The sequence below is a fragment of the Rhinolophus sinicus genome, chromosome 16, assembly GCF_057876585.1.
Source record: "Rhinolophus sinicus isolate RSI-liver-muscle chromosome 16, RSI-T2T, whole genome shotgun sequence".
In the NCBI taxonomy this organism is placed as follows: Eukaryota; Metazoa; Chordata; class Mammalia; order Chiroptera; family Rhinolophidae; genus Rhinolophus; species Rhinolophus sinicus.
The window spans coordinates 62,445,709-62,463,955 of NC_142516.1; the positions used below are offsets into that span (position 1 = coordinate 62,445,709).

The 18,247-nt window shown below is 42.7% G+C and overlaps 1 protein-coding gene and 1 long non-coding RNA gene across 6 annotated transcripts in view; both read left to right on the plus strand.

Moving 5' to 3' along the window:
* Positions 1-6,215, plus strand: part of SH3GL2 (SH3 domain containing GRB2 like 2, endophilin A1) — a 191,966-nt gene extending 185,751 nt beyond the window's left edge. For all 4 annotated transcript variants that reach the window (XM_074330342.2, XM_074330343.2, XM_074330340.2 and 1 more), the window contains 3 exons: positions 419-522; positions 2,179-2,309; positions 4,642-6,215. In XM_074330342.2, coding sequence (XP_074186443.1) covers positions 419-522; positions 2,179-2,309; positions 4,642-4,841 — 435 coding nt within the window. In that variant the 3' untranslated portion in view covers positions 4,842-6,215. The remainder of the gene's footprint in view (positions 1-418; positions 523-2,178; positions 2,310-4,641) is intronic.
* Positions 6,216-14,047: 7,832 nt separating this feature from the next.
* Positions 14,048-18,247, plus strand: part of LOC141571329 (uncharacterized) — an 87,031-nt gene continuing 82,831 nt past the window's right edge. For both annotated transcript variants that reach the window (XR_016019236.1, XR_016019237.1), the window contains exon 1: positions 14,048-14,161. This is a non-coding gene — a long non-coding RNA (uncharacterized LOC141571329). The remainder of the gene's footprint in view (positions 14,162-18,247) is intronic.

The window sequence follows — 18,247 nt, forward strand, 5'->3', positions numbered from 1 at the left end:
TTCACATTTTTATTAACAGCACTAATATTGACTTAGCATGAAAAGTATAGGGAGCAATGAGTCCTTTCATCAATGTGTTTTTTTTCCTATAGGAAATCAATAAAATCAGCCAAACCCTCATCAGAAGGTTCTAGCTAAGCATGAGTCTATTTGGTGAGAGTTATGTGATCGTCAGGATTCTGACTTGAGTTGCTTCTCTTCATGGTACTGGAGTTTCCAGGCATACGGGCACTTTATCTTTAATCGATTTGGAGCCTGTAAAACTCTGTGTCTTAGCCTGGCTCACCACATGGTCATGGCATGACCGAGCACAGGGCTCTGTGTCAGGGGCAGCTCTGTCTTATGTGCCAGATAGTAGAGGCTGCATAAGGACAGAAACGTGGTAACTAAGGCGTGATTTCCTCCTACTGGTCTGCAGATCGAACAGGTGAGCCAGCTCTCTGCACTCGTCCAGGCCCAGCTGGAGTACCATAAGCAGGCCGTCCAGATCCTGCAGCAAGTCACCGTCAGACTGGAAGAAAGGTATTTTACAGCTCCCTGCATTTCACCGCTCTGTTTTCTTGCCGTGGCATGATGTGTGAAGAAATAATGGAAATAATAGAGAGGATACATTTGAAGAAAAACTTCTGCTCAAATTCCTGTTGATCCTACAAAGGCAACTGTGGATCATTCGTTTATATTTTATTTTGTCTTGTGCTTTGTTTTACTTTGTTCTGTTGAAGCTAATCTAGTATTTATAAGAGCTCGATACTTGGATTATATTTTAGTTGCCTCTGCAGGGACATCAGGATGCTCCAGTGATGATGGATGCAGCTTACTGGTCATCAGTTCTGTGTGGGTCCTAAAGGCATGTCCTCATCGCTCATATAACAGCCCTGTAGACTGAGTATCGTTCGCCTCATATAACAGATTAGCAACCTGAGGCTCAGGGACATGAAGTAGCCCTGGGTCATACAGTGGTCCCGTGGGGTTCATGAACAAGCTGAACCTGTTTGAGAGCTTGCATCTTTTCACACTTTGTGTTTCCCTGACTGGTGACAAAGTGCAACTGCAGGGGGCTGCTTTCTTATGCCTGCAGCAGGGCTGTGGTAGTTTTCTTCATGAATGGGGCTCCCTGGCGTGTGGGGGAAGCCTGCACAGCTGTGTTACTTTATTTAGACAGATTAAACAGGATGATTTCGCTAACGTCCCTACGTCAAAGGGTCACCTCAGCAGCCTTTATTCTCAGCTCATGGCCAAAATAGACTCAATAGCTGATGAGATGGCTAAATGCACGATGAAGCCTCCAGCCATTGTACTGTGCTGGGGAAACGGCCTCACGTTCCCGTTATTCCATCTGGCCAGCCTCTTCCTCTCTTCAGTATCTTCCCTGATTAGTGCTTTGGTTGTGCATCTTCCCACAGTGCACCCTTGTGGAAATGTGTGTAACATTTTGAAGCCTCTAGAAAGGTTTAAAAACATGCACTTCAACATGCTAAAGAAATATTATATGTGTTTGTGCTATCATCTGCTATCACCATACCTTAAATTCTCCCACCCTTGCAGATCTCTTGTACACTTTGCTTAGTGAACACCTGAAACTGTGCAAAATACTTAGGGGTGTGCAGAATACACTTACTGGCATTTCTTTCCCCCTTCCTATATCACAAACTGCTCACTGCTCTCAGAGCACGCAGTGTTTCCTCCTTTCTTCTCTCCAAACCTTCTCAAGCTCTACATGGACAGGTAGACGCCCCCCGCCCCCCACCGCCCCCATGTTCCTGTAGCATTTTGTTCATATCTCCATAACAGCATTTACTGCAATTTATGGTAATTGGTTGTTTATGTTATGTCTCCCCTACAGACCATACGTTGCTTGAGGGCAAGAATTGTGCCTTATTCATCTTTGTGTGCCTGACACTTAGCACACTGCAAAGTGAGCTCTGAATAAGTGAGGGAGGAAGTGAGGGATTGAGAGGAAGGAGGAAGACAGGAAAGCAAGGGTATGACCATAAAGGGACATTACCGAAAGCAGAGGCATAGTCACATAAGAAAATGAAGGAACCTTTTCAGATTTCCCCTGCTCCACAGTGGTAGATTGGTGGGTGACCCAAGCATTTCCCAGATTTTAATGCTTTTCTTTTTGCATCTTAATTGGCTACATACTCTTTTTTCTCCCCTTTTTTCTTTTCAATACAGAATAAGGCAAGCTTCATCTCAGCCTAGAAGGGAGTATCAGCCTAAACCGAGGATGAGCCTGGAGTTTCCAACGGGAGACAGTACTCAACCCAACGGGGGCCTCTCCCACACAGGCACCCCCAAACCTACAGGTAAGGAGCTGAGACTTACAGACCCCATTACATGGGCCTTGGGCACATCCCACTGACACTTTTCCAGAAATTCTAGGAGCAGTCCAACCTGGCAGCATAGGAAATATACAGTGGTAGATTTCCTACAGGCTGGTTTTATCAGGTAGAAACTATTTTAAAGGACTCTTCCTTCTTTTCTCATTGATCATTTATTTTCCTTTGTTTCCCTTTTCTGTCATCTATAAAACTGTTGTGTCCCTTGTCCCCTTTTCTCTCACTCCCCATCATCAATACACTCTTCAACTCCTAACTAACACATTTGATTTTGATCCTCCTATGTGGTCATATCATCACCTTAACATGTCAGTTTGGTGCTGGGATGCCGTTGTTTTTTCTGTTTTTCCCCTTCTGTGTTTCCAGCATGCATACGAGTGAATGCCCCTGGGCAATGTATGCCCACATATACTCACGTATACCCCACAGGCAGCAGCTCCAAGAACATGCTGAGTTGGCTTTCTTGAGTCACAGGAGCATATGTGTGAATATATTTGCAGATGAATATATTTTGAATCTCAACATCTGCTAGATTTCCCTACTCCTCTCACCATCCAAACAGTTCATCGTGTCATGGTTACTGAAGGTGGTTCAATAAAAGCTGAAATGTACTTTCTGTCAGGAATATTGATATATACCCAATATGTATTCTTTTCTTTGGCATCACTGCTCTGCACCCCGTACTCACAATTTAGACAAAAGCTAGTGCTTGACATATTTTCAACCTTAAGATTTGCCTGGTTGAAGAAGTGGAAACCATCTTTTACTGGATATTGATTTTAAAGAGAAGCAGTTTTCTACTGTCTTTCCTGTATCTCCAGTGGTTGATTTTCTACAGCAGGACACTCTCTACCATGTTTCCCTGAAAACAAGTCCTCAGCGCTAATGTGTCTTTTGAAGCAAAAATTAATATAATACACAGTATTATATTATATTGGGCACAGTATTATATTATATTATATTACATTACATTATATTATATCCGGTATTATATATTATATCATATCATATCATATCATATCATATCATATCATATCATATCATATATCATATCATGTAAGACCTGGTCTTAGATTATAGTAAAATAAGACCGGGTCTTATGTTAATTTTTGCTCCAAAAGATGAATTAGAGCTGATTGTCTGGTTAGGTCTTATTTTTGGGGAAACAGGGTATGAGTGAGATGTTCTTAGGACACTACGCAGGGCAAAGGAAGGTTGGGATGACAGTTGGGGACCTCTGCCCTTGTGTTCACCTCTACTGTTCAGACACAGTGTGGGGTATAGACAGGAGTGGCCCTTGGAAGTTAACTGGCTACAAGGACTAGTCATATAAGTTATGTGTAACTCACTTCTTCCTGCTCAGAAACCAGTCACATATTTCACTCTTCTTTCTGCTTTCTTTTAGTAAGAAAATATATTTCCTTTAAAGCCATGTCGATGGCATGGGAGTTGTATGCACTTTTCTGAGTCACATGCCATATTAATATATTTGGTCATTTAACATAGATACCTTTTAAGACAGGACTCTATCTTTCATTATTTTACTCAAGGTAAAGTACATTATTGTTTATATGCCGTAATGCTGATGCACTTCCCATATTTATACATGCAACAGTTTACAAAGGGTAAATTATGTAATTTTTTTTGCATAATCTCATTTACTAGGTATAATAGTACTGTGAAGTGAGTTGTTAGACAAAGAAACTAAGAGTGAAGTGCCTTGGGCAAAGTCACACAGAGTTCAAATTTGAATCCAGTGTTTTCTGTTTTGTTTTCACCACATTATAGCCGATTTTCAGAGGTTGGACTATTTCTTCTTAAAAAGTGAGAACCGCACTGTTATTCTGAGGTTGCAAAGCATCGTACTTAACTGTGCTATTTCACATGTTCAGAAGTTTTAAAATGCTAACATGGAAAGAATTGTGGTCCTGCTGTGTTATGTACCTAAATCTCCTTCAAACTCATTAAGTTGTTGAGTTTCCCATTACCGGGCATTGTCAGAAAGGCAGCAAGCCTTCGTAGATTCTGTTGTACATATCACAAGAATAGATGTGGCCATTTTTCATACTGGAAACAGAAAACAGGAATCCAACAACTTCCAGTAATCTGAGAAAGCTTCTGAAGACTGGTGAGGGGAGATGTCATGCAGCAGACTGGGAGCTAGTAGAAAGAGGAAGCTTCGGTGGGAAGGGGCGCGTGGGGGGAATCTAAGGGGACAGCAGGCGGGTGTCACAGATGATAGATATGCGAGTTAAATTCCCCTTGTCTTCCTGTGTTCTTCTCTCCTGCTCTGACTCAGGTGTCCCAATGGATCAGCCCTGCTGCCGAGCTCTATACGACTTTGAACCTGAAAATGAAGGGGAATTGGGGTTTAAAGAGGGTGATATCATCACACTCACTAACCAAATTGATGAGAACTGGTATGAGGGGATGCTTCATGGCCAGTCAGGCTTCTTCCCCATCAATTATGTGGAAATTCTGGTTGCCCTGCCCCATTAGTGTGTAACGCGCTGGCTCACCTCCTCTTGACCCAGATAGTCACGTTTTACCACTGCTTTGGTAATGCAGCTTACAACACATCCCAAGTGCAGGCCGCAGTGGTCCAAGTCATCAAGCCCCACCAAGTATTTGTGGTTGACGTGTGTGACCCCAAAAGAGTCATGGTGATGGATGGTATCTTCTCAGCCTGGGGGGCATGGCATGTGCTTTTGAAATACCATCTAAGGCCAGCCAGTCAGAGAGCTGCTGTTCACACAGTTCTCAGGAGGCTGTGGCTTCTTAGAATAATGACCATGAGCCACATCCCAGAAAAACCATCCTACTGAAGATATTATCTATCACCCAGGGGCCATCTCCAGGTCTCAGGTTCTCCATTTGAACAGGTGAAAGTCTTGGCTTTCACATTGTCCCCTCCCAAATATGTGAGTCACAGAATTGTGGAAGAAAGCCTCCCTCACCAGCAAATTGTCTTCTGGTCTGAATGAGCTATTCCCTTGATGCTGTTGGTAGAAAAAGTGTTGAGTGTGGACTCAACGCCTTCTCTGAAAACATTCACCTTTCTTCCTCCCACCACCTATCTCTGAGGTACAGCCAGTTCTCTTCCCTCCCTGCTACTAAAGCCAAAGGGAAACTCCCATTTTATTTCTAAGTAAAACAAGTAGTAATCAGCATATTGTGGAAGGGGTTGAAAAGAGGAGACTCTCCTTTATGAGGAATCGGGAAGAGATCTGATTTCCAAGCTTAAATTTCTTGCTGCACAGAAATGGTATCTGTATTTAGGGCATTTCTGAAGGTACTGGGAAGAGGGAACAACTATTTCACTTCAGTTTTATTTATGAGTTATGTGTTTCATGAATCCATTTGGCACCGAGACCCAAGGAGAAAAACAGTAGAGATCATTCTTCCGTTAGTTCATAGACCAAGAAACAGTAAATACCTTTTCTTTACACTTTCACCTTGTGTTCTTTGAACATCATTTGTGCATATTCTGCCCTCAATGAGGACCAAATAAAGATGATTTTTGTGTTTAGCAGTTTAAGATGCGTGGCTGCATATGCAAAACTCTTTCCCAATTCAGTCGTTACTTTTATCTCTGTCCCTTCGATCTCATCTTCTTTTTGTGTGTACAGTGCTGTGTGTAAATATATGAGTGTTTTCTTTTGTACCAGTCATTATAGCCCTGTTAGTTTCTATCCAGAGTTCTATTTATCTAGCTATGCAGATTCTCTGAGAGGTTTGACGTGCTGCTTCGGATGTGCCACCTGCGGTAGTGGATTATGTGGAGTGAAAGGCAAATCTTACTGCTTAATGTACAAACTCTTACCACGGGAAGCATCGCTGTTTCCAATAAACATTGCTGAAGACAGAACCAAAGGCTCTGGCCCTTTATTTTGTGTCAGTTTTTTTGGTCCTATAGTGGGTGGACTATAAGGCCCATTTCCCCGTTGTCTTTGATGCAACCATACCAGACCTGGTTCCAACCTCAGATGCACTTCTCTGTAAGCAAGGAAAGTTCTGTCATCAAGGATCAAGCCAGCCTGGACACTGGTAACTTCTCGATAACCCCAGAGAGGAGGAAATTTTGGAGAGAGGATCTGAAAGTGGGAAGAAGAGGTCTTCTAGAAGTTGAATGAGTTATCATCAATGGTGATATTAGAAAACTATAATGTTCAGAGGGGCAAATAAAATATATTTCAACCAGCCTTTTTCCTTTCGGGTTTAAAGAGAAAGAAATACACAAGGAAATACCGTGTTTCCCTGAAAATAAGACCGGGTCTTATATTAAGATGTGCTCCAAAAGACACATTAGGGCTTATGTTCAGGGGATGTCATCCTGAAAAATCATGCTAGGGCTTATTTTCCGGTTAGGTCTTATTTTTCAGGGAAACACATTACTAACTGGTCAAAAGCCAGCATTGTTTCTCTTGGTGTGTATATGTGAGTATGGGGAGGCGCTGGAGGGAGGTTTAGGGGTGGGGATAGAGAAACAGTCCACACAAAATATGTATTTCCCAAGCTCCTGAGAAAATAAACATGTTCTTTATGTATTGGGTGCCGTTTGTATTCTTCCACATGGAGGCAAATACTCCAGACATCAAGTTTTAATCTAATATACTAAGTTCTACATGTGAACCACTCTAACATGAAAATAATATTTTTGCTAGCTACATGAGTTAGAGTATCACAGATAAATTCTTAAAACCAATTTTAAAAAGATATTACCAATGACATTATTATGAGTGGAGAAAATCCAGAAGGATCACAGATAAACTATTAGACTCAATAAGCAAATTTAATAGGATTACTGGATATAAGATCAATATCTAAAAAAAAATTTCTATATGCTAGTAACAAATAAATAGAAAAAATGGATTTAAAAATATATAATTTACAAACACATCAAGAAAATCAAACTCACAAGTATAAATCTAATAATTATATGCAATTTTTACATAGACAATTATGAAACATGTTTGAGAAAAAATAAAGAAGACTTTAATAAGGCAAGAGATATTCTGTGTTTATGGACTGGAAAACTCAACATATAAAGATGTCATTTGTCCCCATTTGATCTATAGATTTAGTGCAATTTCAACCAAAATCTCAGTTTTTCTGTGTGTGTAAAACTTGACAAGCATGTTATAAAATGTATGTGGAACTGCAAAGAGATATTTCTTCTTGAAGAACAATGAAGTTGAAAGACTTACTATTTCTGTATATTAAACATAAAGTCATAATAATTAGGATAGTGTGGTGGTGATGCAATGATAGGAAAAACGATACCTGTGCAGAAGAGCAAATCCAGAAAGAGACATATATATATTCAACCATATTTGAACTAATAAAGCATTCCGCTGCCTTTAAAGTCACACATTCACATGAGTCTGTGCCTGTGTAATAGCTCTGTGACTCCAAAAGGAAACTAATAGCAAGAGCCTGCACTGAATAGAGTAATCTCCTTATGAATCAACATCAATTGAAATAAAAGTATCATAACCGTAGTTTCCAGGAAGAGCTTAATATTTAAATATTTATTTAAGGAAGTTTTGGAGACTATTAATGCACTTACCAGATTCAGAACTGTCTGGATTCCTTATTTTTATTGAAGTGTAATAAATTCCTTTTTACAAAACTTGAAATATAGAGAACAGAGAACTGTGGACCGCCACTGGGAATGTGGAACCCACCCCAAAACACTTGTTCTTCTAAAACTGATCACAGAATGAACTGTCTGAAGTGAAAACAGAAACAGAAGTAAACTGAACCAAAATGGAAAACAAGTTCGGTGAGGCAATTGTCTCATTTATTTTTCTAATATGTCTTGACAGGTTTGAAAGAGAAAAGTTTCTTGGAAAGGAACTATTTTTCCTCAGTTGCTCTTTACTGTAAATAAGTAGACAATAAGAATCATGTGAGCAAGAACTGCAATTGCCCTGAGACTACACAGTACGTAGCATAGGTCTTGGACTGTGCTAAGTCCTGTTCTGCGTAGACTTGGCAATGGTTTAGGAAATCAGGATTATCCCAAAGCTCTATTTACAAGACAGCTTCTAATGTTCTGGATGGAACCACTTGGGCACTTCTAACACTCATATTTCAAGACCCTCTTCTAACCAGATTAAGAACTGCCTTTCACGCCTTGGGGATGGTAATGTTAACATAGCAAGGACTTCATGCTGAAGAAAGGGGCAGGCTGAAGCCTCCACTTGGAACTCTGGGTGATGGTTGGTGGAGAAGACTTTCCCGGCTGCATGAAGCGGTGGCCACAACAGCAGTATCTAGGCCCAGCTATTGGGGACCTATTATGAGCCCCCATATTAAAGGAGCTGTCAAAGAAAAGAACAAAGCTATGTTTAAAAGGGTCCTGTGGATGCTAGCCATTTAAAGGTCAGGCCATTTAACGTCACATAGCTACCGTGTTTCCCCGAAAATAAGTCCTAGCCCTAGCCCAGACAATCAGCCCTAATGCATCTTTTGGAGCAAAAATTAATGTAAGACCAGGTCTTATATTATTGTAATACAAGACCTGGTCTTATGTAAGACCTTATATAAGGACTTTGTTCCAGCCTGTGAGGACAGTCCCAGATAGCAGTTTCCAGGCCCTCGACCTCACGTGGAAAGGTGCTGGCTTGGGTAGTAGATGGCCATCAGCTGTGACTAGTTGGCCATCAGCTGTGACTGGTTAGCCATTAGCCACTGATATAACTGCCGTGGCTGAGCTAACAAGTGTGGATTGCAGCTGGCAAGTGAGGTTTGTTGGCAGAGAAGTGGTCGGCAGGCTGCGGATCGTGTGGCTCCTGCTTCCTGTGTCTCCAACCCAGCCGCCAGCAAGAATATAGTGGTATGACTCCCCTATCTATGGCTCCGTGGGTGTTCCTTTTGGGCCTCACCATATCCTGCGTTCTTGTATGGGGTGCGGGACCTGAGAACCCTCAGGACACCCTGCATGACACACCCTATGTGATTAGGTGCAGATATTCACCCACGTGTACCAAGGCTAAGATTTTGGGAAGTCCTTTCCAACAAGAAATAAAGGTGTCCACAGTGGGGGGCAGAGAATAAAGTTGGAATGTCAGGAAAACTCGCAGATATTTGGACCCCTGTCTGTAATCTGGGTTCTTAATTTTTCCCTTGGCAAAAGATTCACATACACTTCTGTGTGTCATCTGAAAAATGTTTCCAGTATTCACTAAATTAGGGGTTTCCCTTTCTTTGTATTCCAGGCAAGTAAAATGTCAATTTCTTCACCTGGTAAATTCTATCTTGATTATAGGCTTTTCGTGGCCTTTAAGCAGTAAAAATAGATGTGTGTTACAGCTGTGTTTGAGTTTCCTGTATCATTTTTTTCCACACCTGGGAGTCAAACACATGCAACAGTTTTGTAAGATGATGCTTGTAGTTGAAGGGAGAAGAAATGGGAACCACCATTATTTATCGCCCCCTCTCAAGCCCTTTGTTAAGCTCAATTTATGTGATTTTGATTGAACGCTAAGGTGTTAAACCTTAAACACTGAACTCTTTGGGGTTGATACACTGGAAGAAAGAGCTGTGTAAATAAGTTGATTGCCCAGTGTAGTAATGTCTGCTGTTGATTTAGGGCTTAAAAAAGGAAAAAAGGGAATTTACGCTTTAACGCTATGAAATATCTTAGTAGCAAGACAAAGAAATAGCTTCTTGGTGGTGAAATAAAGAGACTGTAAGGTCTTATAAAAGGCTGACTTTATAGAATTTCAGATGTAGGAGATGAAGCAGAAGGTAAAGTAAGAGACATTTTAAAAGCAACACTTTCCATACTTGATTTCCCTGCTAGTGTTTTGGTTTCCTTAATATTTTTCCATGTGTGACTGGTAAAAGAAATATTACATTTCTTTATTTTTCTAAACCAAATTAAGTACGGCTGCTGTCCCTGCTCCCATCAGAATTGGCAGGCAGTACTCTCTGGGTTCCGTCTGTGGGGAGGGGCCTCTGGGTCTTGGCCTGCAGCTGACAGGTTTTCTCACCCAAGTGCTGAAAGCCCTGCTCCAGCCCTCGGTGCTCAGGTTGGTGCTGGGTCTTTGCTGGGCATCTCAAGCCAGCGCACCAGCACCCAGCACCCCTAGGACAGAACCATCCCATTGAAAAGCTACCCCTTCTTCATGTAAGTCACTTACTGAGGAGAATAAGACACATTATTCACTGCTCTGCCGCCTCTCTCAGATGTAGTAGTTAGAGTTTGGGGAAAAGCCAGAGAATCTGTATTTTTGAAAAGGTCTACCAGTGATTCTTACTTGTGTCTCTTGTGTCTTGTATCTCTGCCTCCACCAGGACTCATGAAGAAGTCAGGGAGGCACCTAGAGTCTCTTAAACTTACCTGATGTTACGAGCCACTTGGGGGTATTTGGAAAAGTTGGGTTTCCAGGTTCTCATTTCAGCTACTCAGAGTCAGAATCTCCCATCCAAGGGCCTAGGAAGCTCCCCTCAGAAAGGCTTGGGAAACAGTTTACTACAATGCTTCTAAAACTGGAACGTGTATTGGAATCGCCTGGAGCTTCTTCAAACAGATGCCTGGGCCCCACTCCCAGAGACCCGGATTCAGTAGATCTGGGGTGGAGCCCTAGGGTTTGCATTTCTAATAAGCTCCACAAGATGTATTTCTGGTCCCTGGACCACACTTGGAGCAGGTTCCTCCATTAGATAAACTTCTTGGGAAGAGCCAGCTGCTTCCTGATATTCAGGCCCTGCTCTTGGTGTTGTGAATGACGACAAAACACAGATGCGTTCATCAGTTACGTTCCCAACTAAATTGTTCTTTCTGCTCGTACACTGACTAGAACTTTCTGTGGAGAATGGTGGCTTGGGGCAAATCAGGTATTTTGTTTTAATGAGTTGAGAAGTCCCTCTTTCATTGTGCGGCAGTGGTGGCTTAAACATTCTCAGATTCAGAAAAGTTGGGGAGGCACTCACCTATATAAAAAATGTTTTCGATAAGCAGCCAGCTGTTGATTGACTTTTTCTTATTTTTCTTGTTTGCTTGGATTTTTTCAAAAGCTATTCACATTTATTGATTAAGTAACATTTGATGCATGCATTCCCCCCCTCACTCAGAGCGACTTGCCAGGCCCCAGCACCCCAGAGTTTTCCCCATGTACTTGTATATTGATGCCAGGTCTGAGTTTCTGCAGACTTAGAATTCCCACTTTCTTCCTGGCCTTTTTTTCATGCTCTGCTGTCTACTTCGTGTCTAGTGAGGGAGTCAGAGAGTGCCTCAGATGGGGCTGGTGTCAGATCTCTTGCTTTTCGTATTTAGATCAGTGGATCACACACTCTGTTTCCATCAGAATCCGGGGGTGAGGGAGCATGCTGAAATGCAGATTCCTGGGTCCTGACACCAGAGATTGTAATTCAGTTGTCTGGAGTGGGACCCGAGGTTAACAGGCACCCCGCCCCACCCTCTAGTTCTGGGGCAGGCGGTCTTTTCTTAGATCTGTGAGTGCCATGGGAGAGAATCAGTTAATTGGCAGGGTTGGCAACTAAGAAGGGGAAAGGAGGAACCAGCTTCCTCTCACCTTGTAATTCCAGTGCTTCCAAGTGTCTAAAAGACACAGTTAATAGTATTACAGAAGCCGGGACATTAGCAGTAACATGAACTTTTCTCTTGCCCTGATTTCTCTTTTTAGAAACATCAAAGGACTGGAATGTATTATGTGGGAAATGGAGGTGGGCAGAGGAGGGTGGAGAATGGGAAGGAGGAAGATGGTTCATGAGTGTGAGGAAACCTGGACTGACTTTAAATGCCCTATCATCAAAATGTTGGTGGTTATTATATGTTGTCTGTATGTTCTTTTTTCCTTTTTTGTTATTTTTCTTCCCTCAAAGTAGTTTAGTAGTTTAATGGGATGTAGGTTGCCCTCTGCTGGCAAAAAACAACACAACACACAAAAAACCCTTTTTAATTAGTTAAAAATCTGACAAATTTCCCTGTTTGCTTTGTTATCTTATACTGTATGAGCAGATCTTACGTTTCCCCTCTTTCCAGTAGCTTGATGCTTAAACTCTTTTAATCAGTCATTTTAAGCACATCTAAGAATCGGATTGATACCTAGGGAAATAATGCATGATCTTCAGGAAGCGCTCTGGCTCTTTCAGTAGAAAGTATGGCTGTGAATCACGACGCATACTTATCTAGTTAAGACACAAGTGACTGGCAAGTTACAGCGCCTGCGTGTTTGTAGGATAGGAATTGTCTGCACTCTCATCCTAGCTTGTTGAAGCTGAGCTGAAAGCAAGTCGTAGGTCAGAGTACTTCATCTTGGACTCAGCCTTCGAGAAGTGCCATCTCCAGACACAGGAATGAAAGTTACACAGTGTATAAATGATATTCGTGGAGTCGTTTTTAAAGCAGCTTTACTGAGGCATAATGTAGATACCATAAAATTTACCCATTTGACATGTATAAGTCATTTTTTTAGTGACGATTAATGATTTTTAATAAATTGATAGCACTGTGCACCGTCACTGAAATCCAGTTTTACAATGTTTCCTTTACTCCCCAAAAGACTATTTGTGCCCATTTACAGTCAATTCCTGCTTCTCCCCTCACCTCCAGGCAGCCACTAATATGTGAGTAGTGTCGTTGTAACGTGTAAAAATTGAGATAGTTTAGTAAAAGCTAGTTTGGTTTAAGTGACAACTGGTACCAGCATAACTAGCTATCTGTCTGGAAAAATATTCCATCTAACGTGCTCACTTGCATGAATCTTCTCATCTCTTCCTTAACACTGTGCAAGCAGCTCCAGCAGCTCCACTTCGTTTACTGTAGGCCAGGGGTGTCCAAACTTTTTTCAACGTTTGTCACCAAGGGCCATATGCGGTAAAATACACAAACAGCCGGGCCACTCACTCGAGGTGAAGTACGTATTGCCTCACCTGGTTTATTTAAGCAAACTATGTTTTTGGAATTTGCTGTGGGCCAATTAACAATGGCCCTCACAGTTTGGACACCCCTGCTGTAGGCCATTACCATATCTGATCTTCAGGGAACTAGTTCAGCAACATGTGGGGGTGTGGCGGCTCTAGATGTTGAGCCCTGAGTCACAGGCAGCCATCCTAGGCCAATAATTGCTCCCCCATTCAGCCTTATATCCTGCACACCCATCCCCAGTTGAGCACTCTCGAGATGCACTCCCATGTCTTCCCCTAGTCCCTGCTCATGCATATTAACCTCCTCTTCCTTCAGTGATTCCCCACAGCAGGGATTGCCTCTCCCTCCTCTGGGTGAACTGGGCTGTGATACTTTATCAGGGAGAGGCAGAGAGAGGCTGCAGGGCAGAGCTTGTGAAGCAGCAACCGCGAGTGAAGTCTGCAGGGTCTCCAAGACCGGAAGGCTGCTCTCCTCCAGCAAAGTGGGGGACGGAGGGGTCTCTCTCAAATGGAATGATTTAGGGGAGCTGGGAGGTCCGGCTTCTGAGGCTTGTCCACCTACGCAGCTCCATCCCGGTCCTCTGGGTCCCACTCTTCCTGACTATGACGTAAGGGAACTGTTGATACTGTGTGTTCAGTCCACTCTGGAGCTTTGCCTCCCGGACAGGTTGTACGCTTCATTTCCAGTACAGTCTGCCCCGCAGCTGCAGGAGATAAGGGTCTTCTTAGTGTGTCCCTAGAGAGCCTCTAGTTTTTACAGTTGATGGTTGGCTGACCTGTAGCTGTCTTTTTCTTTCTTTTCCCCAAGATACTCAAAACAGTTACCAAAGCCAGTGAATGCCACAATCCTCATAGTTTCCACTTCCCAGTACTGTTCAAGCGCTACTCTTCACCTTCCACCTGCACCTGTTCCCTCACAGGTAAGAGTTCATTGTTCGCTTTATCCATCGATGGCCACCAGATGGGGTCCTTGCCCTCTGACTGGTGGGTAATCATCTCCAAAATCCCATCCTGAGAGTTTGCTTTCTAAGGCCATTTCTTGTCCTAACGATCTTAGCCCAATACCCAACAGGCAGCGCCTGAGACAGAGGCTTGCGTGTGGGTACATTGGGGGGGGGGGGGGGGAAGGATGTCAGGGAGCAGGAAATGGAGACAGTGAAGCAGAAAAGGCCATTATAAAGGCACGTGATTGAGGTGTCCTGCTGTTGGCAACTAGGGCTTGATCCCTCTGGAATGTACAAAGGAGAAATCCTCACTTGGGGAGTGAAAGAGAGAAGCCTTTATCTACTGACTCCTTTCCCCACGCTTTGGGGCATCCTGTGGCTGAAAACAAGAGTAAGTTCCCAGGAAGGGAGGTTGGCAGCCTTAACCTAACCTGCATCTGTGCAAGGCCAGTCAAAGCCCCAAACTCCGCGGGCCTCTTGTAACCAGCCCTCCCACTGTGAGGCTTATGCTGTCTGGCTCCATCCATCTGTATTGGTTCTTTCTGTTGACTCACCACCCACCCCGTTCTCTGATAACCTGGACAGGTGGCTCTGAGACTGCTTTCCGCTGTCTCCTCGTCATCCTGGTTACTTTCACTGTCCTCATGAATGGCCAGTTTATGTCCTAGCCTTTCACTTCCTTGGTGTTTTCACCTGCAGTGATTTGCACTTCCATTCCACTATCGCCACTCAGAAGGGCATTGCCTCAGAGATCTTAGACTGTAGTAAGTCAACTCTCTGCCCACGTGGCCCCCAGCCTGACCAGGGTCTAGCCAGTACTCTGCTCTCCTTTGCCCCTTTGTCTTTCTGCCATGTCTCTGGAAACATCCCATTCCATCCCAGGAGGCATCCAACTGTGTGCTTTCTTCATTGTTGCCCTGGGGCTGCCAAGCACGCTGGAGAAAACCACACAATAATCCAGCCAAGGACTTCACGTTGACCAGTGGTGTTTCTATGTTCCTTCGCCCCTTCCCCACAGCCGCTGTTTCAAACGTGCAGCACAGTCCTTGGGGTACCTGTCCGTCCACGATGCTGTCTCTCAATTTCAGTGGACGACCTTTCCGTCAAGGTGGAAAACTTAAATTCCGGCCCTCCCCCTACTGCCAGCTGACCACTTAGCACTATCCAGTAGAAGAGATTTTCTCCTCTTGTGAAGGATTCGTTTCTCCACCTGAATTTTGGATTCTACCCTTGTGACAGAATAATTTATTGTGGTATTAATTTTTGCTTGCCCTGTGTTCCTCACCCACCCCCACACTCATCACCTCTTGCCACAGAGACAGTTTGTGATGAGGTGGAAAACAGAGGTTGCTGTAAGTCCTGTTCTCTGTAAATACCCAAGCTTACTCAAGGGATGGGTGTAGAGAAGGAGTGGCCTATAAAGGCAAGATAAGTGGAGAATAATTTCCTGCATGTCAGAAGGAGCCTGGAGATGGAGATGTGAGGGGAATTCCCACAAATAATGGAGACTCAGTGGTGGTGCCGTGGGGGTGTGTGTGGTTTGTCTATGTGATAAATCTAAGGATGCTGACCCCCAGGCATACGGGCTCACAGTTGCCCTCAAAGTGGATCGGGCCCTGCATATTTGAATAGTGAGCATCTCTGTGCTAACCATATGATTAACAACCAGAGTGGCCTTTCAGATGTTTTGTTGCTGTACTGGGATTCTAGCATGATCCTTGGGAGGTGGGAGATATTGACTGGGATTCAATTTTCCACCAAAGAGTTAATTTGCTGTGATTTGAAATTCTTTGCAAGGTTCATTTGGAGGCCCCCAACACCCACACCTCCAACCTCAGTACCTCACTTCTGCAATTATCACCTCTCCCTCACCTCTCACACTTCTGCCCCGCCTCCTCTGCTGCTTTTTCCCCTCAATATGTAACAGCATTCAAACCTCCACATCTTGCAAAGATACCCTTCCCTGAATCCCATGCCTTCCTTCACTCTCCTTCCATCTTTCCTTTTGATAGGCATCTTCTGGAAAGAAAGTCTACTTGGGTCATACCCATTTCATCTCTTCAACTTCACTGATTCTGGCCTCCTCGCTCAGCACTCCGTACACCCACTCTGGTTAGGGTCACCAAGGCTGTCCTTTTCTGTCCCTAGTTCACTGCTCTCTTCTGAAGTGGAAAGTTTCCTTCTGGAGTCTTTCTGTTTCTTTGCCATTTGGAGGCACTTCATTCTCTCTGCTTTTTGCTGTTCCTTAGAATCAACGTGGCTTTTCTTCCTGCGTCCAAATGTTGATTGTGAAGGCTCGTCGCTGATTTCCCTTGCTCTATATATGCTCCAAAAAGAGTGACTTGAATCTTTACTTACTATGTCCATGTGGATATATCAAATATCTTTATCTTAAGTCCAGATTTCTCAGTTCCCGATACAAAACTCAGCTGATTACTGGACTCCACTCGGCTCATCAAACCCAGTGTGTCCCAAATAGAATTCATTATTACCAGCCTATCCTGACTTGCTCCTTTTCCTAAATGCTCTATACCAAGGAGTGACCCAACCACCTACCTTATTATGCAAGCTCCAAACTGGGGATTCACTCATGACTTCTCCCTTCATCTTATCTTCTAGCTTCCCCTATGAATGAACAAATCCTGTCCATTTATATATATATATATATATATATATATATATATATATATATATATATGTATATATGTATATATTATATTTATATATATTACTTATATATATTATGTTTATATATATTATATATAAATATATATAAGGTAAAATATATATACATTTCACTTTATATATATTATATTTATATATATTATATTACATATATAAGTATATATTATATGTAATATGCATTACTTATATATTTTTATAATATGTATATTACATATATATATATTTATATATTTTATATCTCCTTTCTGTTCCATTCCTGGCAGTGTAGAGATCAGGCCTTATCGCCACCTACCTCCCCCATCCACATTTAAACCTTGATAAGTCTCCTAATTTGCCTCTGGCCTCTCCTCTTGCCCTCTTCCATTCATTCTCTGCTCGTTATCAGCCTGACTTTTCTGAAATGCAAATTTCATCATGTTACAGCCCTCATGTCATAGAATAAGTGCATTATCAGTGAGTGTCCATTGGCTGTAAATAACAGAATATTTCACCAAGAGTGGCTGAAGCCATAGGATTATTTTCCCTGTCATAATGAGAAAGTCCAGAGCTCGGAGGTCCCAGGGTTGGTTCAGCAGCTCTGTAATGTCATCAAAGACCATCCTCACTGTGTTGGGCGATGTCTCTGTTCATAGCCACCAGGTAAATGGCTGCAACAGCTCCATGCATCACATCTTCACAACTTCAACAAGCAGATTGAGAACGCTGGGCTGTCTTATGGGTGTCTCCTCTTTTATCATTCCCTCAAGCACATGATTCCTTACATCTCATGGGTCAGGGCTGGGTCCCATGGCCACCTCTCGTCATAATAGCACTTAGGAAAATTAGTAGCTGATATTTTTTTTCACCAAGACAAAAGCAGTCCAGCAAGAAAAGACAGATCAGGGAATGGCTGGTGAGCAGGCAACCAAGAGTAAGTGTCACAGCTTGTATTAAATCCTGGCATCCTTAAACATTCTTTCTTACCTCTATGCCTCTGCATCTATGGATCCATCTCCTGGGTTATAACTTCCCATGTACACACCATTCCCTTCACCTGGCTAACTCCTGCTCCCTTTACAACCCTCAGCTCAGGCATCACTCCTCACCTGCACGATGGATAGTATGTCCACCTTGTATTCTGGTTTGTAACATTTATCCTACTCTGTTGTAATTCCAAATTTCTGTTCTTCATACCGTGTTTCCCTGAAAATAAGACCCAGCCGGACAGTCAGCTCTAATGCCTCTTTTTGAGCAAAAATTAATATAAGACCTGGTCTTATTTTACTATAAGACTGGGTATAATATAATATAATATAATATAATATAATATAACACAATATAATTAATATAATATATAATACCGGGTTTTATATTAATTTTTGTTCCAAAAGATGCATT